Source organism: Brienomyrus brachyistius, chromosome 20 (assembly GCF_023856365.1).
Source record: "Brienomyrus brachyistius isolate T26 chromosome 20, BBRACH_0.4, whole genome shotgun sequence".
NCBI lineage: Eukaryota > Metazoa > Chordata > Actinopteri > Osteoglossiformes > Mormyridae > Brienomyrus > Brienomyrus brachyistius.
This window is the reverse complement of record NC_064552.1, coordinates 10,527,121-10,552,704: the sequence shown is the minus strand read 5'-3', so window position 1 is coordinate 10,552,704 and position 25,584 is coordinate 10,527,121. Positions and strand designations below refer to the sequence as shown.

Here is a 25,584-nt window from a genome sequence, read left to right as displayed (position 1 = left end):
CCCTGCATAGGATGCATTGTCAGTGACAGGCTTGTGAATAAGTGAAAGAGAACCATTGTCCTTTCAGAGCTCTAATAAAGCTTTCAGAGGAACTGATTTTGTTTTCTCTTTCCTGACCAATGTGGGATTAAGTTAAAGTGGCTGATTCGTGATCAGTAGCAAGTCCGCAATTTTTTTTTGGGTAAAGGTGTGCTTGTGGAAAAATGGAAGTCTTGCAAGGATGCCACCCGGTCAGCTCCTAACGGAGCCACTCCAGGAGCGACCCCCTAGGTAGGGGCCCCAGGGTAGACTCAGGGCACGTCGGAGGGGATTTATCTGGCTTGATAAGGAGAAGTTGAAGCCCGTGGCCCTGGAGGAAGAGGTTTGCCTGACGTGCTTGGCTTCCAGCCACTGTGATCCTTAACAGGAGAATGGAAGGGTGTTTGATGATAAAGACGATGATGGCGATGATGATGGTAAGGGTTAGGGTTAGGGTTTGCTTGTTCAGGATTCTGCAGCTGAAAGAGAATATGTAAATGTATATATGGACAGAGCTTTGAAAAAGTCTTAGGCAGTCAAAGAAAATGATGCTTAAATTATCTACTTAGGTTGTAAAATGGTGTAAAACTATGATATTGTGTCTGTCAAAGTGTGTTAGTGTAGCCATTTCGAATCCTCTCCTAAAGTCACCCCAGTATCTGCAGTGACCATCCATCACACGCTTGTAGGGCTGCACGATATCACATCGCAATTATATCATGCATGTGCAATAATCACCAGCACTTCAGATGATGGTTGTAAAAGTGGGAGCCGGCTTTCGGCGCTATACGGAGGTTAACTTATGGCCGCAGTTTGATAAGCCGATTAGTAGTGCGGCTAAAATATTAATGAGAAGAATATTGTGATGCCCAAAGGTTAGATGTGTATGAATTCAGCATATTCTTTTGTTTAATAAACGTGTCCGATTTTAAATGGTGCCACTTTACAATAAGTCTACCCATACAGTATAAAGGGTTTAAGAATGGTTTATAATCTGGTTATTAATTAGGTTGTAACACTTTAAATTATTAAAAGACAATTTTTAACAAGTTTTTCTTTTTTATTTTATTTGACAAGTGCCAAAAGGTTATCTTGTTATAAAGTGGTACCTTCTAAATTGCAGAAAGTACCGCCACACCACCGACGCCGTTTTTACCTTGTTTATCCACAAGATCTCCTCCCTTGTGGCTGTTGAGCTGCTCCTTTCTTCACCAGCACTTCAGTGCTTATCGCTTCCATGATGTACCAAGACCGTAGCATGGGCCGTGCTCCACTACCCGAATTTAATTATCATAAGTATACAACACAGTTTTACAGGTTAGTAACTTTTAGGTGTCACAGTGTGCATGTCATTAATAATTTAGATGTACTACCGATCTTCTGAAAATCCAGCGCCTGGACAGATTTTTACGCCCGTTACTTAAAGCCCTGGGGATTACTGCACATATCTCGATTATATCGTGACGTGATATCATGCAGCCCTGCACCCCATGCATTTTTCAAATCGACCACTACCTCACCTCGTTTGGCTAATCAATACCTCATGGCGTTATTTAACTAATTAAGTAAATTAATTAAGAGGGCTGGTGATGAAATTTAATGAATACATGGAACGGCTGAGGTGCCCCTGAGGAGAGGTTTGGGAACTGAAGCGGTGTTCATCTAGCCATCCAAGATATCTAACTTTTTGGAGAAGAGAAGAAATTCTGGTTCATCTAGCAAATTAGTTGTAGATTTGCTTATGTTCTAATGCTAAATAGTGTTTTTTTTTTTTTAGCAAATATACAGTCACTACCTAGTTGAATAGCTTTAAGCACTTTCTGTGACTGCACAGTACTGTAGGTGTGTTCTTTTGTCAACAAAAGTCACTGAATAGTGAGCAAAAATGCAGTAAGATGTACAATGTGGTAATGGAATCTACTGCTAAGTAAAGCCTTCCCCCGTTCTTTTAACAAAGCCTCAGAAGAAAAACTTTAAAAGTAAATAAGTTATTGCCCTGGATTTTACACTAAGGAAGGTGAATTTTATGAGTCGCCAAGTCACATAAAGCAAAGAGTTATTGGAAAACTGGCCCCAATGAAAGCCAGTTAAATTACTCATTTCATCTTGTGTTCAGCAGGCCCTTTAAAGAAGCAGCTACCGATTCTGCGGTAATGATTGCTCGTTACATTCGTATTATGCCTTTTATACTCTCACCATGGGCCGGGGCAGGCGTGGTGACATTCTGCACAAGGCCCCAGTATGTTGATCGAGGAGGGTGGAAGGTCACTGGCTGGTGCGTACGGTGGAGTTTGCATCTATTTTCCTTCCGAGGAGACTTGCTTCGGAGAAGGCAGCTCAGCAGGCAAAGGGGAGGGAGTTAGCTGAAAAATTATTCCGGCCAATGAGAGGGCCCCCTGAAAAACCCGCCGTATCACAGGATACAGAAGCGACAGTGACAGAGAGTGAGGGCCTTCTTATTGACCTGAAATCAATTGTCATACCACGGGGAAGCACATCAGTCATTGATCTAGCCAGGGGAACGTACAATATGAAATGAAGGGCTCAGAGTGAAGTGTGCATGAAAGATCAGAGGAGGCTTCTCAAACCTTCAGAATAAGCTACACTTTAGTTAGCGGGGGAGGAGAATAAACCTGCCTTGTTGTCTGCCACCCCCACCATCTTTTATGCTCCTTCATTCACTTTCTATCTAATTAGTCTAATAACAGTAACACGCAGCTACAACGATGCAGATGGCCATCCTATGAATGTGATGTGGCATTTTAATAGTATTATTTCCATCACTGCAAGGGCTATTTTTTCCCTTCTACAAAATTTCATTCAAAAGCCAGTGATTTACTTGTTGTTTATCATGTGATAATTTTATGCCCCAAGACAAAAGCATATTAGCAATTCTACCCAACTGTGCAAGTGATTTAAATGTCTACAGGTGAATCTATTGCAGACTAGATTAGCATTTTTAAGGTTCTTTTTTGGAATGCTTGGCTGGACACTAGGAGTATTCAAAACTCCAGTTGAGTAAAAAGCATTTGTTTTTTTGTTTAGGATAATCGAATATCCATCCTCAGAATTATTTTTTTCACTTAATTAAGCATTGCTGGGCCCTAACTCCTAAGTAATTGCCTTGTGATTCTGAAGTCCTGCTGACTGTGGAATCATGAAACGACTGCTTGTTAATCCGAAAGGGCTGCCTGGGACTCCTGACACCGTTACGGCTTCCCGAAAGCGTGCTAATTCCTCGGAATGGCCCGCGTGCGATTTGGAGACTGCCATTTGTGCAGCTCTGGGAGCAGAGCGCCGCGCCTTTGAAACAATGGGCTCGTTCCCGCTGGCAGTAATGAAAAGGTAAATTTGTCACTCAAGAGTGGATAAAAGTGGCGGATTAGTCGCCCGCACCTGCCGCTCGTGAGGATTACGGCGGGAGCGGCCAGGGTGAGTGGTGCCGGTGCTGGTAACAGCTACACCCGCTGTTGCGAGCTCTCCGGCGTTGGCGCTGGCGCGTGAAGCGGCTGTCCGGAAGCTCCGCGCTGCAGAGATCGCTGCCGGTGTCTCCTGTTTCCTCTCTTTATGTATCCTGAATCCACGGGGGTGGGGGGGGGGGGTGTTTATGGGCTTGTAAAACTTGTGAAATATGTCTTGGTGAGAGGGGGGAGAAACGTCCTTCTGCTGGAATTGCACTGTTGCTGCTTGTTCATTGGCTGAGCTCTTCCTGTTGATGCTGGCTGGTACCTGGTACTCTTACTGGAAGTGTGGAGGCATTTGGACGTGAGGATTTTAAGGATGCGGAGGGTGATGCAGAAGGGTATACCTCTGCTCCTTAGGTATTTTAAACCGGTTCGGCATGCATCCCATCCATGGTGTCCTCTTCCTTGTGCCCAAAGTATAGGCCCCAGGCTGAGCACAACCATGTACTGGATTTAGAGCTAAATATAATATTTTCCCTTTGATTTTTGTCATCACTCAGTTAAGCATTTTGGAGTTGGTACAACATGGCATCGTGTTTTCTAATAGCGGAGCACATTTCACAGATAAGGCTTAATATTCAGGCTTTCGTGATTCAAAGGGACATCCCGCAAATCATAGAGAGGTAAATAGACAGAAAAAACTTCTTAAGTAGTTTATAAATATTTCAGTAAACAATTTTTACTTTCCTATTTTTGACCTTTGAAAAACAATTATTGCTATTCATTCCTGTTAGAATTGGTTGTGGTTAGCTCAGACCTTTGGGTGCTCAGTGTTTATTAAAGGTGAATGTGATCTTCCAGCCAGAAAACAAAACACCCACCTCCCTTCTCTTTTGTGTCTTCTTAACAAAAATTTTCATCCAGTGTGACCTTGTGTCCCACGCTTGGTGGGACAGGCTCCATCCCTTATCAGATTCTTGGAAGGCTGACATATCATGAATAAAACTCAGCATGCATGGATAACTGAAACAAACTGTGATTTATCCCATGAGCTGACCAAACTAACATGAATGGAAAACGCAAAAATCATAAAAAACCTAATACAGCATTTGAGAAAATGCACTTACGGCTAAACTGCTCTGTCATGACATCCTCATCGATGACTGAGACCCTGTAACTCAGTACTAATATTCAGTTTGACAATCTCGCAGACTTGCTAACCCCAACTACCATCAATAACCCTGTGCTGGATAAACAATATGGAAAAATGATTTTTCTGAAATTATAAAATGTAGTAACTAAAATCTTATTATCTATGAACGTCTTTTTGATGAAGGATAGTTTTCATGTTAACGGTGCTTCAGCATGTGTGTTTCTTGGTGCTGTGTGTGAGGGCAACACAGAGTTCGTCATTAACCATTTAGCGGACCTCAGAGCCCATGCAGGCCGGTGACAAAGTGCTGTCCCTAGTGCTGCCCCCTTTCCCTCCCCACTCCAGCGTGACAAGTATTCTTAAATTAGCTACTAACAAGCTCGCGGCCGCGCTTTAGCCCGGAGGCCGCAGGTGGGCGGGGCCTGGAAGAATGGCTGCATCAGTGCATCTGAACATGTTGCATTAATGAGAAGCGGGGAAGCATAAGGAATGATCTGCATGTTACTGCTGAAGCAGACACCACTCATATCTAAGCAGCTTGCATACTTTGTAAACAGCAGAGATCCTTCAGTGCCTGCTCTCTGTGATTAAGGACGCGCCCCCTTAGAAGGTTTCTGCAGTTGGATGTAGCCCGCTGTGGTACTCTTAAATGATGTGCTTCATTTGAACTGCTCGGGTAACATCTCCAACTGTACTGATGATTAGGAATTATAAATTACTTTAGAGCAGGAGTGTCAAACTCCAGTCCTGGGGGGCCAGAGCCCTGCACATTTTTGGGTTTCCCCTCATTTAACACACCTGATTCTACTCCTTGCACCTCCTTGTGCCAATTACTAGACAGCTCTTCAGCTGAATCATTTGTGGTGGAACAGGGAAAGAGCTAAGCTACACAGGACTGGAAATTGACACCTGTGCTTTAGAGGAGAGCATAAGCGATAAAGCTAAAATGTGAAATAAAGAGTTTCAGCAGGTTAATCGTAGCCAGGGGCCTTGCGTATAAGAACCGGGGGGTTCCCCATATTGCGTTCTGTGCAGATCCGTCTTTCCTTTGTTCCGATTCTACTTGTTCTCAGTGTTCTATTCCAGGTTGTCTTGTATCTCATAAACCCTCTCCGGTCCGGAATCCTCGGGCCAGGTTTTCCACCTGGCCACCCCCCTAACATCCGCCATGAGGCCCGATATCCGTTTTCTGTATTCTGAAACAATGCCGCGAGGGGAGGGTTGCAGCCGCTGCGATGCTGCCGTTCGCCATGCTATCGGAGGTTTGTGTGCTCTTCTGTATGTCTGGCCTTCCACGTTTTTGACTTTAGGTGCTGATTTGACCTTTTCTGGCACTGGTTGCCATTTTGCTGATGTTCTGGGTTTTGACTGGCCTTTGTTATTACCAATACAGCTGATCATAGCTGTATGTTTGGGGTATAGCCTTTCCACATCTGGTGTAATTGTCATCCATCCATCCATCCATCCATTTTCCAAACCACTTATCCTACTGGGTCGCTGGGGGTCCGGAGCCCATCGCAGGGCACACTCACACACCATTCACTCTCACACGCACACCTACGGGCAATTTAGCAACGTGTAATTGTCATCTCGTTATAATTATAATGCATTGTGGTTTTGCACACCCCTTTTATTCATACCTTCCTTGTTTCCCATCCCCTGTTCAATCCCAAAAGGCCCCTGTTATTGTGTCCCTGGGAAAGGTAATGAACTCAGCTTGTAATAATGGTGCAATAGTCTAAAAAATCTGAGCCGCACACAAAGCGAAGGTTTGAAATCTGTAAGACACACTAAAGGCATTTATTAAGAGTACATTTTAAAGTCCATTTTGAATTTCATTCACCTTTTCCGTCGAATGATGAAGTGCAATAATAATTGTACTTGCCCGGTGTTATAAAGGTGGGGGGGATATTGGGAGCTTGTGGGGTTGGGTTGCATAAAAACCTCGGAAATGTAAAAAGAGTAGAAGTCGCGGCACTTCCTTGGGAGGGTGCAGGAGGTGGGACTGAGCAGGTGGGTTAGGGGTCTTTGCTCTTGGCATCTGTCACCTGGACTTAGAAACTAATCATTGGATCCTGCAGTGGCAGAAAATGGGATCCATGTAAAATTGCATTTGTCTCTTTGCATGATGAACACGCCGCAAGTAACACTGAGACAGACACCCAAGACTGGGATTATGGTCACATTTACTATAATTGTTAGAGTTTATAACATGGGTGTCATTAGGTCCGATTACTCGGGGCTGTAGCCCTGAGTATTTTTTTCCCGATGACAGTCTTACTTCAAAAAAAAAGAAACCTGTAAGTGTAAACCTGACTTAGCCTCTGATTTCTTTTCTATAGCTATAACACCCCTGGTTTACACTTTATAGAGGGAACCAGAATTAATGCATCAAGCTGCGTGCTGCGTACTGCCACGGTGAGCCTGTCCCCGAATGTCCATGGCAAAAGGCATGGACACACTGGATGGGATGCCAGTCCCACACAGGACACCTGCTACGGGCATTTAATAGAAGACCGCATGTTTGGACACCCAGAGCGAAACGGTTTATACAAGCAGAGAACGAACTCCACAGAAATCGAACCAGATATGGGATTAAAGCTTCCCACCCTGAAAGTTTCTGGCTACAGACCGCATTACAAAGCTAACATTAATTTTTAATTATATTTAATGCTCAAAACAATTGTTAAGTTGTTTTAAGATTGTGGAAAGCAAACGGCATTGCAGTCATTTACGCCAGACCATGTATGTGTTAGGAAAGCATGAGCTATGTGGTTATGCAAACATAAAGCTAGCACAGGAGCCATTTTCAATGCGTCGATGTAGCAGAGAGGCTGACATAATTCCACCTTAGGTACAAGCAAATGTACAAATATGTAATTTCATACGCCATTGACTGAGGTAGTAGACTGAATGATAGAATTATGTATTGTGAAAACAAGTCTGCGGCCAAATTGTTTAAAACACTTAACCTTATTATACACTTAAATGCCATGGATTTCTCTGAAGCACATCCAGAAACAATTAATTTCAGAATGGAAACAGCTGTGCCTTATTTCTGTCAGCAAAATGGCCCAGCTATCTGCGATGCAATTATATGGCCAGTGGCCCCAGTAGCACCGTATTCTGGGAATACATTTTCACAGCGAGGTGTTTAACCAGCACTAAGTGTAGTGTGACGTGCAGTAATCGTGCCAGGGTTGGAAATGTGGCATTTCTGCTATAGTCAACTTGTAAATATACTGTATACTTAAGTTTAGCAATGGCAACTTATTGTAAATTGTTGAAATCATTTGTTACCATCTTTTTGGTTTTATATGCATGTGTTAGTAAAGTCGGGGATTACATTATAGATGCAAATAACGCCATTGTTTATATATTATATATAGTATTTTATTTATAAATTGTGTGGTTTAAATATTTCACAACGCAGCTCTAATTTACCCCCAAAAACATTGCTTTTTAAAAACTTGTTCAGTTTGTTGTCGGCTTCTCATATATAAGTACAGTATTATTCTTAAATTCAAAGTAGCTTCTGTAGACGACAGTACTGTTATTCCAACTTAATAAGTTTAATAAATGGACCCGGTATTGTTTAACTTTTTAATATTTAACAGGGTTTGACTATCATACAACCATTCTGTGTGTATTTATGAAAATCTGGAATTTAAATGGCTCGACATTCACATCTCGTTGTGTTTCCTTCCCATTATTGCTGATTTTCTGATCGAGTTGGCGGGCAGCAAAATCATCTCTGCCCGGTTTCTCTGCAGTGCACCGAACAATGATAATGCCCTTCTTAAACAGCCGGAAGGGCATGTTTAACTGTGGCCTTCTCAGGGGGTGCAGCACAGCACTTTCTCAAGCTGCGAGCCTGCCAGCGATGGGCCTGCCCGTGAGCGGTCCACTCCACCCCCACCGCAGGGCCCTCCGGCCTTCTACAGACAGCTCCCTGCCGAGGCTGATACTATGTTAAAAGCAGACTGGAGATTTGCTCACTTAAACGCTTAAAAATACCGGCCACTCTGTGAAATATCACAGTTATTGCAGACGTGCATAGACCAGTGTTTCTGAAGCCAGTCCTCCGGGAGCCCCAGACGGTCCACATTTTTGCTTCCTCTCAACTTTCAGGGAATTGGGAGAGGGCGAAAACGTGGGCCGTCTGGGGCTCCCCGAGGACTGGCTTCAGAAACACTGGCATCAGACATATGGCTCTTCACCTTCTCATGTTTTTTGCAAGCTTTTTTTTCTTAATAAAAAGGAATCAAAGGATGTACTTGTATGAGAAGAACATCACAGTAAGTTAACAAAGAGATCAAAAGTCATGCATTCAGCCTTTCATTTTACTCTGAATCTCAATAAAACCTGATCATGAATGATTGTTGTCATCTGCTAAGAATGTCAAAATGATTTTTCCATTAAATAATTAATTTTGTTAACCAGATCCAGTCATTCTTTATAGGCCAGGAAGTAGCTGCATTCTTAAACTCGTCCTGCTTTTGGGTAAACGGATTCCTCATAGATATTCGTCACCGCCCCCTGGAGCAAGCATTTAATTTGGCAGTGTGTAGCACGTCTGATTAAAAGAGGAAACAAATTTCGAAAATATCCTGCGTTGCCTTGTATGTCTGTCCAGAGAGACCCTGTTTTGGGGCCGTCCCAGAGTACAGGGCAGCGGTTAGAGACTTGGGATCTGCGATGGTTGGACTCCATCCCATTGTCCGGTGGCATGCTTTCCGCATCAGAGTAATGCAGTGCCCCCATCTAATACCAGGGGGGAATTTGGAGATTAAAACAAACAAAAAAAAAAGCCTTTTGAAAACTCATATCTCTCTTTCAAATGCTATATATTTATCCAGCTCTGCCTTATCCATCCTAGTACACAGTGCTGTTCTAAATCTATTATGAAGTCTGTTTGGGTTAAACTCTCAATCACAGGCGCACTGCTGCACTGTACAGTGTTAGCTCTGCCATATCGGTGGGACTCGGCCATATCGGCCTTCCGTATAATTTAATAAGGGCTCCATCCACATATTTAGTGTGTATCCATACGTCTTTGTGACTGAGTAATGCCTAAATTGGGGGTGGGGGGGGGAGGGGGTATTCTTTTGACGGACCATGACGACTTTCCACCTGGCTTGCTGTCTTGGATTTCAAGAAATTATCTTAAGCTTTGCATTGCGATATGTAGAGATCGTCCGCGTAAGAACATCCCTCATCTTTTTAATCGCTTGGGATCTTCTTACATTGTGTGAGAAAAGCTAAAACTTGTGTTTTTTTTTCTCCTTGGAAATTTGGCTCATTACCCACAAAAACATAATGAACATAATAATCTGCGAATTTCATTAGCAAACTAACATGTCGGTTGAACACAGCAGAATCCCTCCTCTGTACATTGTTATCTTGTATCACTCGCTTTGTACAGTAAAATGATCTTTGTCATAAAGTTTGTCCTGTATCTTCTGGGCAAGTGGCTCTATATTTAGTTTTGGAGGGTAGGGGGCAACCTTGTCTCATCCTGTGAGTAATAGAGTAATAAAGTCTGACAGATATCCATTTATTTTAATTTGTTCTCTTGGTCCATCATGTACAGTAATGTTTGATCCCTTTTGATAGCATCTTAATAAAACTCACCCTAGTCAAAAAGCTTTTTCAGCGTTTTACTCTCAAGAGAAGTTTGCATGTTGTTTGACGCGGTTTGTGATATGCAGCGTGCATTTTGTCTCGTAATGTATTCGCCTTTACGAAATTATCTTCCTTTGGACATTAAATATTTATTAAAGGCAAATATTTTTTTTCCAGAATACCAGTCTGCATCTTATATTCTAAGTTGAGGAGGAGAATGTGAACATGGGAGAAAGGCACAAACCTGTCATGCACTTTCCAGAAGTGTGTGTGTGTGTGTGTGCGTGTGTGTATTGTGTATATATATATATGTGTATGTACTGTATGTATTTTTGTGCTGTTTGGATTTCTTCCTGTTAATATATTGCAGCATTAGAACTGAGATCTTTCGTTTGGCGTTTTGCATGGTGTCTGTTGACTTGTTGGTTTTGATCCATATTCATTAAAAATCCTGGCATGTGTTGGTTATTTGTTATTATATGAAACCATTCTGGAGTTTTGTTTCTATTGTTTCTTTTGTTTTGGTTTGAATTAGTTTTTCAGTTCAAATAAAGGATGATAATAATAATAATAATAATAACCTCTTCCACATGTCGAAAAGTAGGGTGAGCTACTATACCTATATTTTTAGTTTACTGGTCCATTATGCACTTAGGGAACTATCACTTCCAGATACCTGGATGCTTGTGTGTTAAACATTTGTTTTTAAAAACCAGTTTGACCCCCACTCACTTTTTTCAAGCACTAATATATGTGTAATTTTTTCACCTTTGATTTCTGCCGATATAGCTAGTGTCCTTCTGTGACCTGATTTATGTAAGAAATATCTGTCTGTAGGAAAAACTCATTAATTTTAACTTTCGTTTCCGCGTCTGCTGGCGAACTTAACTTGTTCTCCCCGCGGTTCGATAAAAACAGCAAGCCGTCCACCGACAGCCTGCCAGCGCAGCTTGGGGACACCAGGGGTGAAGTCGCAGTGTCTGTGACGCCGTGCGGAGAGTAAACACCAGGAAATCTGTGGGACTGGACAGTATCTCCGGACGTGTACTGCGGAGCTGCGCTGACCAGCCAGCCGATGTGTTCACCCATATTTTCAACGAGTCTGTGGCTCAGTCTGTCGTACCTGCGTGTTTTAAAAAATCGTCCCGATTCCAAAGAGTAACAACCCCTCAAGCCTCAATGACTATTGCTCTGCGGCCTTAACGTCCCTTGTCATGAAGATGTTCGAGAGACTTGTTAAGAACTTCATCTGTTCTTCCATCCCTAACTCCATCGATCCACTGCGGTTCGCCTACCGCACCTACAGATCCACGTCATCTCTCATGTCCTACACACTACCCTCACTCATGTGGATGGAAAGAGGGGGAATTATGTGAGAATGCTGTTTATAGACTACAACTCAGCATTCGATACCATAGTCCCTCTCAGACTGTTCACCAAGCTGAGGGATCTAGGACTGAGTTGAGGCTGAGCAGATGGACTCTGGATTTCCTTAGAGGAAGACCCCAGGTGGTGAGAGTAGGCAGCTGTGTATCCAGCACAAACACCCTCAAGACGGGAGCTCCGCAAAGCTACATTTTGAGCCCACTGATGTACACCCTCTATACCAACGACTGTGTAGCCACACTGAACTCAATTTCCTGTGTGAAATTTGCTGACGACACAGTAGTGCTCAGCCTCATCTCCAGCAATGATGAGTCAACCTCCTTGAAGGAAATGGAGAACCTGGGAAGGTGGTGCCAGCACAACAGTCTCCAGCTGAACGTCAGCAAAACAAAGGAGCTGATTGTGGACCACAGGAGGCAGTGGGGCCCTTACACACCTGTCTATATGAATGGTGCTACAGTAAAGAGGGTGGGCACCTTCAAATACCTCAGCGTCCACCTACAGGAGGACCTCACCTGGTCCACACAAGCACGCCCTCTGGTCAGCAAGGCGAGGCAGCGGCTCTACCATCTGAGGCAGCTAAGGAGGTTTAAGGTCTCTCCTGCTGTCCTTAAGGCCTTCTACTCGGCTGCCAAAGAGAGCATCCTGACCATGAGCATCACATCGTGGTTCAGGAACTGCTCTGCCCAGGACCGGAAAGCCCTGCAGAGGGTGGTTAGAGCAGCTGAGTGCTGCACCTAGTCTGCCTTGTCCTCCCTACAAGACATTTACACCAGCCACTGTAGGACCAGAGCAACAAAAATCTCTGAGGATCCATCCCACCCCAATAAGTCTCTGTTTTGCCTGCTGAATGCAGGCAAACACTTCCGCAGCCTTGTGTCCAGAACTGAAAGGTCAAGGAGGAGCTTTTCCCAGGTCATAAGGCTACTAAACCAGGACAGTACTCAGTGCCTCTAGGTCTTCCGTCAGACTCTGCAGTGACTCTTCAGTCACTTTAACAATGACATATCCTATGAGTACTGCTTTCACGCTGTCCAAATTGCTGGCACACACCTCAGGCCGCTTGCACATTGCACTTATATTGCAGAGCCAAATACCTCTTACCTATCACATATGTATAGATTACGTACAGCTGAATATTTCTTTTTTTTTATCTTATATTATTATTTTTCCTTATTTTTTCCCTATATTTTGTTATCATGCACAGTTGCTCGGAGTAACCAGGGTTACGTTCCCGTACATGTATGTGTACAACTGTGTGCGTGACGAATAAACCTCTCGAATCTTCTTCTTTTTCTATGAACTCCAGGCTGAAAGCAATACATTCTACATTCCTTTTATTTCATATTAAAACGCGCATTCAGTAAAGCTAGATTAAGGTCAGTGGTCATGATCCGTGATGATAATGGCCCCATCAAAGCTTTATGGTCTTTGTGACGTTGCCCGTTTGATATTCTGAAATGGTATAGAAATATAAATGTAAAAACTAGACCAGGTAATCTGAGCCAAGGTAACGGCAAGCTCCCTCAGAAAACCTGCTTCTAAATTTGAGGTTTTGTTTCGAACGAACCCTGCAAGCGCATGATGGAGAACAAAGTTCTAACTAGCTGACATCCGCCCATTTTCCACACTGCTTATCCAGTGCAGGGTGGCAGTGAGTCTGGAGCTTATCACGGGAAGTGCAGGGCATGAGCCAGGAGACTGCCTGTGTCGTGTGACAGTCCATCACAGGGCACACACTATCAGGCACTGTGGGTGATTTAGAGACACCGTTTCGCCTAGCTTCATGGTTTTTTTTTTCTTTCTTACCTCTGGAGGAAGGAGGAGTACCAGAAGGGAACCTGCACAGCAGGACAGCCTGCACACGCTTGCCGAACAGGAGGTGGGAATCAAACCACCAGCCCAGGAGCAGGGAGGCGACACTAATCACTGTCTCACCTCTGACAGGCATTCTCCCAGCACCAGAGCAAATTGTGTCTGTAAATAAGCATTAATATAAATTTATTTCCTATAGCTGTATAAACATACTATTAAAGTAAGACCTTATCTATTCCTGTAACTGCTCACTGCTTCTGTAATACTCAGCCATTCTGCAGAGATTTGTGCCCGGAGCTGCAGCTGTACTTCGTGCTGAGGTTTTGGTAAGCGCTCCTTATCGCGACTTACCTTCCTATTCCAGCCCCCTGCCAGGAAGGGTATCTCTTGGGCCCTTCCTCCAGCGGGGGCGGAGATGGCAACACCCCGATCTTGAGTCCCCCCTCCGCTGTTCTTCACGGCTTTGCGGAGTCACGCTGTGGCGTGAGAGAGTCTCTTCCCATCCTGGTGGACGACTCAAAGCGCAGAATTTTTTTTGCATAATGAATTTTTTTTTTTTGCCGTTTTTATTGCACTGTGAAAACCAAGTATAGGGCCCCTAGTACAGCAAATGTCTGATTTTTATTTTGGTTTGTTTGTTAATGATAGGGGATTGGGAATTGTGTTTGATAAATAATTGGTATATTTTTGAGAACAAGGGATTTGTGTCAGTATTTTAAATAATTTGGTGATGCAATTGCACTGGACCTGTCAGTCTTTCTAAGCAGAGTGACAAGCTGATTGAGTTTTAGTGTGATTGCACCACTGGCTGCCATGCCCTGCATTCGACACGAGACTGAGTAATCAAATCAAATATTATGTTCCTGTAACCAAACAAAAAAATAGTAGGAATGCCATTACGTAGTTATATTCCAGATTAAACAAGGTCAAAGTTCTTAATAGTTACCTCCCCCCTACCCCAGCTGTCCTCGCTTAATAAGATGTCTTGTGAAATATAATGCTCCGCTGATTTGTACTAGCACTGGGAATAAATACTCTTCGCGGCACGTACGGCGTTAAGGTGCACACACGCAAACCATCTGCTGGAGCTTATTTCGGCTAAGCTCCCTCTAATAGGACTTTTGAATAAACACACAATGAATACTGTGGTATGCATGACAACCTATGTTGTTATAGCTAGATGGTAGCGAAAGGCATTGAATGTGGGAGCCGCGTGTCGGCGCTGGCAGACATTTTTCTGATTCGTGTGGCGTGAAGGTGTTTAACTTCGTTAAGGGGATTTTCCTCGGGGCACAGCTGCGGAAACCGAACATTAAAAAACGTGATTTTGTTAGCGCCATGATGAAAGCAGGTGAGGCTCGCTGACTATGGCGACGTTCTTTGACATCGTTCCTAAAGCGTAGCATTTGCTAAACGCGACTATGCTTTTCACTCGTTAATAGCACCCAAGCAGTGGGATAAAAGCTCAGTGCTTTGTTGAATGCCAGCTTATAGTTTTAAGTAATGCAGATATTTCAGTTAGGGCCATATTTAAATGAGGTATGCAGATATAGTGTCAGTGAATGTAATATCTGCAGTATTATTTGTGATAACAAATAAACTTTCTCAGTTTCGGAAATGAGCACGCTTATGCTCAGTAGAACTTGCAAGCTTCCCGCCATACAGATGAGACCTTCCTGAACACATGCACCTAATGCATTGCGTGATTGTGTTTGTGTGCCCTATGATGGACTGGCATCCTGTCCAGATTATGGAAAACTGCAGAACATTTATGTGAAAGTTTTCTGCGTTGTGCTTATGTTATGTGTACTAATGGCACACAATTACTGCTGCCCTGGAAATGGCTGTAAAAGCAAATGACCCCTCATGTGACCTTACGGTCTATCTAATCTATGGTAATAGATTAGATAGATAGCATTAATAATAGTAACTACAGTAGGAAAATATCATCAAAAGGCTTCTGATAGACATGCATTATTAGGGATGTGAGAAATTCTCAGCCATAACATTTTCTCTCAGGAATACCGGAATACGTTTTCAAACATTTGCTTAGTTACGGTACAGGCCTTTGTAAAGATGTGGTTGATGGTGAACGTCCTCAGTGCAGCCGGGATGGCGTCTATTCCTGTCAGCTGTGTGTTTAACAGGTGGCCATTGTCTCCTAGCAGCTGCTAATTCAGATTGCTACTCGGAAAGCCTCTTTGAATCACGAAATTGGCCAGGATGAAAGAGTTATGGGTAATTTCGGGGTAATTTGTGAGTGTGGTGTTACATTTGGCAGGATGGAATACCTGGACCTTGGATTTCATACAGTTTCTGGATCGCATAAGGAGAATTGTTATTGGTGGTACTTATAACTTGTAAGTAGGTAGGTCGAGGACCTCAGGGTGTCCAGCATCCTGGAGAAGCCCTTATGGTTGCTACTCGTTGATGATCGATCATTAGCCAGTGAGGAGGGACCTCAGTGACACAGTGGCTGATTGGGAGAATTGCGCTGGTCGTGAACTGGTGAAAAATGTTATCGTTGCTCCCCCAACTCTTCCCCTTCCCTCACCCCCTCCAATTCAGCAAATTTTATTATTGGCTGCGCCCCCCCCCACCACCCCCAACTCAAAGTTCACCATTGGGGACTATATCATTGGAACCCCCCCCGATCCCCCAACTTTACAAAGTTTATTATCGGAGACTCCTCCCCCTACTCAGGATATTGACCCTTTGCCCCCCCCTTACCCCCTCCACTCAACATATCTAATTATTGCCCCCCCCCGCCCCAACCCCAGCTTTACAAACATTATTATTGGATGCCGACTCTATAAACTTTAACCGTTGGAAACTCTTTCCCTGCCCCCCACTCCACATACTTCAGCATTGCCATGCCCCCCACCCCCTGCAAAAGCCGGTCTGGGGTGTGACTATCCCAGGCTGGAACTCACTCCCACTCCGACCCAGGGGGTCTTCCATCAGACTGCCTCTATCCTGAGTTAAGATAGTGGGGAATTTATGACCTGTTGTCTAATACTGACTTTACACTTTTGAATTGATAAAGTGGAAAACGACCTGCTGACTAAGAACGATAGGGCAGATGTCACAACGAAGGCAGTCGGCGAATTATTGGCACGTCAAAATGCGCCGCACGCGTCCGTCTTACGTTGGAGATGAGTGCAGGAGTGGGTGCACTTTACATCTGCAGACAGCGCTGCGAGCGGCGGCACGTCGTACTTCTGTCATTACATCTTCCTTCTTGTGTAACAGGTACTGTCAAGACATATTCATTTCAGTGGAAATGTGAAACAAGTCAATGCACAGAAAAGGGGAAAAACATGCAGAATGACAGCTGGGCCAGCGCTTTGTGACTTTGGGTTGATACGGCAGGTAATTACCAGGCTTGTGTCAACAGTCAGCGCGATTAATGAAAGAAAGTTGGTCGCACACAGGCCACGATAAGATTACCTACTTGCATGGGTGAGTGGGACCAGCTGGCTCTGTGAAGCTGCGGGGGAGGGAGATCCCTGCAGCTAATCTCTGCTGTTCCCTATTAGCTACATAACTACATTTCTACTATCTTTGTACCTTCTACCACTCTAGTTTCCTTAATTTAAAGGGCCATTGACCCCATTTATGATTCTGTTTTTCTGTAATTTGTCTTTGACCTGTCTTCCTGGCCACCTGCATTTCGCAACCACTCACGATACGCGTATTAGCCACTTTATCAGGCTGTTTGCGTAAAACGCGATCGATCCACCTATACACTGCAATGTGCCGTTGCCGCTAACCATATACGACTAAATTAATTTAGCGAGGCGTTCCATTTATGGATGCACTGTTAAATGACGTGCTTTTCAAATTGTAAGACGTGTTGTTCTGTCTGGTTGTTAAAAAGATTATATGTTCGAAATATGCATCTCTAAGCAGAATTTTATCGGAGCAGAATTCAAAGCTAGGTGGCACATTTGCTCTGTAGCTAATGCTGTTACTGTTGTGTGGGCTTTTCTGTGCATCAGTGCCCTGCGGCAGACTGTCAAGGTTACACCCTGCTTTGTGCCTCACACCTCCCGACACAAGTACCTGATCCCCGTGACACTAACTGTTTGAGCGATTAAATGAGCCATTAGCTACATGTGTAGTTGGCTCCTCCATTAGTAAAATTAAATGATAATAAATATTTCGTTTTATTACTTCCTGCTTGACTGCATATCCGTGTAAGTAATCGTAATATTTGCTCTATGAAGATGATTCCAAGATCCATTCGTGACATGAATAACAGACTTTTGACCAGTCTAGTGGTTACCAGTTTGTGGTTCTTATCGCAGGTATCTGTGCGTTCCTTTTCTATTTTTGCTATGCGACTATATAGCGTTGGGTGCGTGCGGTAACTTTGTTTCGCCAAGTAAGCAAAAGAAATTCTTGAAAAACACACTTCCCGTCAGCAGTGCCTCAGGTAAAAATGGTTTTCCTGGTGCCAGAGTAATTTCTTCCAGGGTGATTCTGTGGTTCGGCTCTCAGTATATCAGTATATTCTGCTTATCAAGTTTCCAAAGAATTTCATCCTCCTTCCAGCTGCTTTTCCTGGTTGAACCTCTCCCAGATAGATTAGGCGACAAGGCACACGCTCCTTGTCAGTCCGTCATAGGGCACATGCTCTCACGGTGGAGGACTTAAGGACACCAGCTACCCAAACTGTATGTTTTTGGACAAAAAAAAAGGCAGAGCAGGCAAATCCCACCCACACACAGAGCAGAGGAACAATTTGAACCCCCCCAGGACATACGAGGCAGTGGTGCTGCCCACGGAGGCCCCATAAACCCCATTTTTATTTGTAGAAACTAAATACAGAACTACTACCCAGCTACAAAGTACAGGAAAAAATGCTGGATAATGCTACAGCACTTGTGATTAATCCATGGCACATTTAGTGCCAAAATAGAGCTGTTCACTCTCTGTATATTAGTATGGATGGCATACTCCTGTCATTGCTTAATTGTTCTGTTGAATGGCACAAGAAATGGTATAGCTGTTTGCAGAACTAGAGACCACAACAAATTAACACGGTGTGAATGAACAGCTATATCGCACATGGTAATTGGAATGAATTTTGTCATTATATATAGGTATTATTCAGTATATGCACACAGTAATATGCAAAGTAAATTTGAAGAGCAGTTAAGACATGATGTGGTTATACTGCCCCTTCCCTGGCTGGGCTGCTTTCTGCCTGGGGGGGGGGGGGTGGGGGGGCGTTCTGGATCTGTAAGGAGATGTTAAATAGCTCCTAATTTGTCTGTGAAGGTTCTGTCGGCACACTTATGAATCCGAAATCCGAAAGGGTTGGGTGACGTCGTCCTTGGGGATCTGAACTAAGCGGTTTTCACCTTAACCGCACCCCCCAACCCCCCTCGGCCTCCGGGATTTTCAGATAACAGGTGGCGAATCGCTTCACTGGGCACCTCGGTGCTCTTGGGGTCGTCTTCGATGCTAGGCCTGCTGACAGGCCGGCAAAGCCTTTCGAGCCAGTGTGGAGGTCGACACACTGGCCCGAGGGGCAGTGCACCCCTGAGGGCACGTGCGGGACACATCCCAGCCCAGTGATCGGATGGTGGTCTGTAGCAGTACAATTGAAATACAGAAGAAGAGATGAAATTCAATTTGGAATCTCCGGCACTGTGGGAAATGCATTATTCTGTGACTTACCAGTTCTGTAAAGACGGGATCAGCTCAGAAAGTTTACTATAAAAAGACCATTATTTTCAGTATGCGAGGTCTAAATGTTAAAGCTTAATTACAAGCGTATGTTTTCTGCAAAGTTCATGTTGCCGCATCTCTGACAGGAGTAATTAGATTGTTTTACGCCTTTTGTTCTAACGTGAGTACATAGAACAAACAATATGGTGATTCAATCAAAGTACAAAATGCATTTCTACTAAAGGATCCGGCTGTTTACACCATCTTTGCATAGAGCAGTGCTCTTTGTGAATAATTAATATTTTGTTTTGTCACAGGGACTGTTCTGGTTGAAAATATGCAAATAAATGGCAGAGCTCAAGACCCAGGAAGAACCATATCATTATCTTTACAAGACAATTACGACCACTGGGTTATTCTGGATCCCATGAGACAACGGCTATTCCTGAACAGCACCGGCCGTGTTCTTGACAGAGATGTAAGTATCTGACATGTAAAACATAAGGTCTTTAAAAATGTAATTACCAACGTTATTTATTCCATTTACCGCTTTCTGTCTCCATTAATGGCTTGACATTACAATACACAGAACGTATCTGTAGAATTAATTTCACAATCCTCCTTTGATATTGTGGACTACACTTGCACCAGGTTAGATTTAATTAAACTCAGTTAATTATAAATGATAGATAAGAGCTTGTCATAACAGCGCGCAAAATAACAAATTAATAAATGTTAATAATAACTGTGGCTCTCCGAGAGAATTCGATTATCGACCTCAACCTATTCACTGACTGCGAGTCCTGCAGCCCAGATCGTTGATCCAATATGGACGGTGTCTTTTTAATTGGGAAACACATGTCACATAAATTCCATAAACTGTCTTCTTTAGGGTGAAGGAGGGAGAAGAATGAGCTGGGATATAGTCACAGTATACGGCACCACTGAGTCTGTCAGGCGCCAGTGGCAACCTTAGAGTTTTACTGATTGAATTTGGAGAGCACACCTCCTGTCAGCAGTTAGTCCTCTACTGTGGTGGTTCGTAAACCAGGCAGGAGTAGGCGATTAACGATGGACAGACATGGGCAACCAGGCAGGAGTAGGCGATTAACGATGGACGGACATGGGCTTTCCTGTCCTCCCCTGCAAAAACCAGGGCGTTTACAAGCACAGTGATGAGAGTGGGGGGAGGGATTAGATTTTGAATAAGATGCACATCATGAAAGCAGTTTGGATCTGTCCTCACTGATACCAGATATTGGTTTTCTGTGAATCCGAGCTGTGCTTAATTTTGCACGTGCCGGCAGATTTCTGCACCGCCTCCCCATCCGGCTCCCGACGAATACGAAGGGCAATATCTAGGCCCTTCGCTTTCAGACGTAGCCGAACTTCACTCCTCCCCGTCAGGGCCGTTCTGCAGCGTACGCTGCATCGATCTGTTTCGCATCTAGTTCACAGAACAAGGTAAAATCAAAGAAGAGAGATCCACAGGCTCGAGGTGCGCATTTCCAAATTCATTTTAATCCCTGGCTGTTAGCCATAAAAAGATGATCCCACAAAGTCTCCATTATCTCTGTAGCTTTTGAGAACTAATTGGATTGCACTATATCTAACTACTAATTTAGACATCTGGGAACCAACAGCAGCTGTCAGTTTGTTACTGGTTTTCTAAGCATAATAGTGTATTTTTTTCAGCTCACGGGAGTCTTACTTACACAAAAAAGTTCTGAGGGCAGAATGAGAAATGATTGGTTCGGAAAGATGACCAATCAGATTATAGTTGCTTGGACCCACCACCTCGACCACCTGATCAGTTATTTCTCTCAACCAATCACTTCTCATTCAGCCCTCAGATCATTTTTGTGTAAGTACAACTCCCATGAGCACAGTAGAATGGCAAACACACAGCATATACATGAATAGACTATCTGTACTGAATATAATTTAGAGATTACTTGTCGACACACCACAGCACACGGTGCACAACAACAAAATGTGTTTTGTGTATAACCCATATGTGACATAGCAGGGGGCAGCTAATTCAGCGCCCAGGGAGCAGTGCTTGGGGGCGGCATCTTGCTTAGGGTGCCTTGCTGGTCGGGGATTCAAACCTGCAGTCTTTCGATTATGATTACGGTTCCCTATCCATTAAGCCACCACTGCCCATATAGCAACAATGTGAAATATGTAACATAAATAGAATGCGTGTAAATGATCTACATTAAAATATTGAATATAACCTTTCTGTGCATAATTACAGTATGTAACTACACAATATGAATAGAGATATGTAAGCTACCTGTACATACTGTAATAGAGTACGGTATAGTATAGTAGAGTACAGTGGTAGAGCCACAAGTACTGTAACATGTTAGTAGAAATAATGACACAAACTAGGAAACAAGTGTTAATTTTGAGAAATGTTAATTTACAGTTACCAGAAAAGTATTCCCTGTGTGTTTATTTAGCAGGCATTTTTATCTAAAGCGAGGTGCAGTTGAGACAGTAGGGTCAGCCGGTCCCTGGAGCACTGGGGTTAAGGGCCGAACTCGAGGGCCCAAGAGTGACATTCCCCAGGCAGCCATGGGAATTGACCCGACGACCTTACGATCATGGGCAAAAAGTCCTAACCCACATGCTATATTCAGAGTTGGGTAATTCACATCCAGAGAGTAAAAGTCCAGACCAGGATTTTGTTTCAACCAACCAGTTGAGCACTCTGTGACTGTGACTCTTTATGCTTAGCTGGTCGGTTGAAATAAAATCCCGGTCTGGACTTTTACTCTCTGGACCTGAATTACCCAACTCTGGCTATATTCTAACATACTAGCGGCCAGACCGCCCACTACATTATTCCAAGAAATCTAATGATTGCTCCGGTTCCTTGCAGCCACCTATGTACATCCACTCCATCGTGGTGCAGGTGAAGTGCATCAACGAGCTGGTCGGCACGCTCATCCTGCACGAGGTACGCATCGTGGTGAGGGACCGCAACGACAACGCTCCGCGCTTCCAGCAGCCGCGCTACTACGTCGCCATAAACGAGGTCAGTGATGGAAGCCACCAGTCCTGCCAGTTTCGGTGAGCTCTGTTTCCGCGGCGATTAGCTTCCAAAACAGGAGAGCAATTAACATAACAGATGTCCCTTATCGCCAATCCTATTGTTGTAATGCAATTAACTTCATCCTGTGAACTACGGCAATTTCGCAAATCCACAGCAAGACGGCTCACAAAAACAATTTAGTGGTTTTCATTACCGGAAAACGTGGTCTTACTATAATATGATAAGGTTTATAAAAAGACATTTGGCTCGTTTTGAGTTGCACCATTTGCTTCTTTTTGGGCATTTTGGCATTTAATTTGGTTTCAGTAGCACTAATTAAATGAGCATTTGAAGTGGATCCTCTGAATGTCTGCCCTTAAAAGCACCCTGCGCTTCTGCTTTTCCGGCAGGGCGCAACTTAAACACACTTTGAATGCACTTTGAATGACTCTGAATGCGCAGCAACAAGCCACTCGATGTCTGATGTCTGCCTGAGACGGGATGCGAACTTCAGACGATTCCATTGCTTTCACTGTCAGAAATGCGAGGTTTACAGCTGTGGCTGTCATTTTTTTTTAATGTTAGTACAAATTGTTTTAGTGCAGTCATGGAAGATTCAGTGCTAAGCAGCTGATTCCTGCAGAAGATTTGCAGACATCAACACCTGGATAAAATTCTGAAATCTGTAAAATGCTGAAATAATCTATAAGCAGTGGCTTTATTTGGAATAATGCATTTCTTTGAATTCAAATGGTTAGTGTTTATGTTTTTGAGTTCTGTATTAGTATAATAGTCCAGGACTTCACTCCTTAATAGTGTAATAATAATAATACTACTATGCAACGCGATGTTAAGAAATGAAAACATTTACTGTTAGTCTCAGTTCTCAGTAATTACAAGCTCTGGTCACTACAGAACTAGTTGACCACAAGGCAAGATACCGATCTCCCAGCAAGTGTCGGTAATGCAATTATCCGCTCTGTGATTCGGATGCTTATCGGACGTGCGGCCGGGGATGTGGTTTTCAAGCGTGTGATCTAAAAATAGATCCACCACAGTCATCACGCAGAGTATACTGTACCGTGGAATAGATACCTAGTGATTCTCTGCGTTCTCCTTAATTGAAATTGGCTTCCCAGAGTGGTGCATTTGCACCTGTTTTTCTTCTTCCTCTTCTTTCTCATTAGCTAACATCCTTGCACGGAGGCGCGCTGCTTCGTGTACGCATCTTGGTCGTGGCCCGATCTCAATATACTTAATATCGATTCTTAAGAATTAAGCATTGAGTTGACGCGTAGATTAGTGTTGTGGTTGTTTCCAGTGTAGTCCATTAGTTAACTCGTGGAGTCTGAAGTGTCAGATAAAATCAACCTTTTCCAGCGGGGCCGGGGGGGGGGGAGTTGGGAGATAGAAGACAGCAAAGTACTGCAGATGGAAATGGGAGACTCTGTAATAAAGGCTGTACTAAATGCAGATGCAGGAGCGAGACTGAGACTGGCAGTGTACTGCTGAGGGCCCCCTCCTGACCGGATTTCCAAGGTGCAGATATGTAAACGCTATCTGGATACTGAGGCAAACTCAAAGGTCTGTCATGCTGTTTCATCATTTCCCAGCAATCGTAGTATGTAGTAAAAAACTAAAGTCTGTTGTCTTAAAAGCACCGGGATGTTGTTACTTTCTCTGTCCTCTGCAGTCTCGGAGTGTGTGATGGGGCGGACGGCATTCGCTTTGTTTTTGCTCCTGTAATCGTGCTTTAAATATGAGACTTTGATATGCATATTTTACAGCGTAACTGTCATTCATCAGCAGTAAAATTATAACTCTTCCTTCGCCTTTCTGAATAATAATTACTCAGCAACTTTAAAACCAGTATTAATAAACTTAATGATTCAGGGAATGATCGTTCTTAGTTTAAGACTGCTGTTGAATTATGTATACCTTTTCACTCATCCTTTGACTAATGCATGTTTCTGTATTCCATGCTATGAAAGTTTAAGGTGACCTTAATATTTCCTTTTAGAATCGCCCTGATTCAGTGTATTGTAATGCTCTTAAACCTACAACATTAATCCTGTTTCAGAGTTCACTGGCCAGCTCTCTGGTGTCGTACATGCCAGGACTGAGGGTTCAGTTTTCATTGTGTGTGTGTGTGTGTGTGTGTGTGTGTGTGTATTTGGATTATGTTCCCCACAATGTAATAAACACCTGTTATTGTGACGTTGTGGGGACCATTTCTCAGGTCCCCACAAACATCTGTGAATGCAACCAAAAAAGTTAAAATGCCTAAAGTGTTGTATTTTGTTGGGTTACTTGTGGTTAAGGTTAGGGCTGGGTAAGGGTTAAGGTTGCCATGTTATTGATTAAAGTTTTCCCAAAAGAAATGAATGGAGAGTCCCCACAAAGATATGATTACAAACCTGTGTGTGTGTGGGTTTTGTATATTACATTGTGGGGGCCAAATGTAGGTTAGTCTGGGTAGCCTGGTTTTCTTCTGCAATTTAAAATCATGCGGTTAGATGAATTGATGTCCATAACATGTTTGCATGTGGGCCGCTGTGTAGCTCAGTGAGGTAGGACACTGCTTGTAATCAGAAGGTTGTCGGTTTGAATCCCGGAGATCGGCAGAGTTATTTCACAGTTGGGCCCCTTACCTCCAGTGTTTGTATGTGCCCTTTGCTGGGGAGGTAGGCTACTCTATGCTGCATAATCTAGCCACCCAGTAAGTGGTTATGAAAGGTGACGGATCCATAAATGCAGATTCATCATCTCTTTCGATTATCTTGCGTCCATTCCTCACGGCTCTTTAAGATTCTGTGGGTTCGTTCTGGCAGGGGACGGCGGCGGCAGTGAGAACAGTGTTTCGTGACAGGCAGCCGCGTGACACCTAGCCCTCAGCACGGGAGGGGTGCGGCTACGCGACTCGGCAGTGACACGGAAACCCCCCCTGCCCGTCGTGGGTCTCCCTGAGACCACAGCAGCTCTCCCGCGCCGATAGAGCACACTCGCACACGTGATGGGTGCATGCCATGATTACACAGCCCTTCTGTTTCCAAGAAACTTCGGACCTGCTTGTACCGATAAGGGCCCGGTGGACATACAAAAGCCAGAACATAATCCTGCGAACTGAGCTTTCCTCTGCCCCTTTGTCCTTTTTTTTTTTCTTTGATTGATGCTTCCTACTGGGGTTTCATTTTTTGTCATGTAAAATATCCCGAAGAGGCAGAGAAGAGCAGCAGCTGAATGAATGACTGAATGGGACGGACAGTATCCGTTCTGCACGTCGCCGCCGCTTTGACAGCAGGAGTGGATCCTTTCTTCCCCCAAAATGATGAAATGATAGGTGTCCCATTTTGATTAAAAAGAAAAAACAACGGCATGCTGGCAGCGATTCAGCCGCTTTTGTCTCTGAGGCACCGAAGTGTGAGAGCCCGGGGGAGAGAAACAAGATCAGATTCCGGCAT

At 43.9% G+C, this 25,584-nt stretch overlaps 1 protein-coding gene across 1 annotated transcript in view; it reads left to right on the top strand.

Moving 5' to 3' along the window:
• Positions 1-25,584, top strand: part of pcdh15b (protocadherin-related 15b) — a 224,201-nt gene that overhangs the window by 98,683 nt on the left and 99,934 nt on the right. The window contains exons 6-7 of the mRNA XM_048987517.1: positions 19,398-19,558; positions 21,971-22,126. Coding sequence (XP_048843474.1) covers positions 19,398-19,558; positions 21,971-22,126 — 317 coding nt within the window. The remainder of the gene's footprint in view (positions 1-19,397; positions 19,559-21,970; positions 22,127-25,584) is intronic.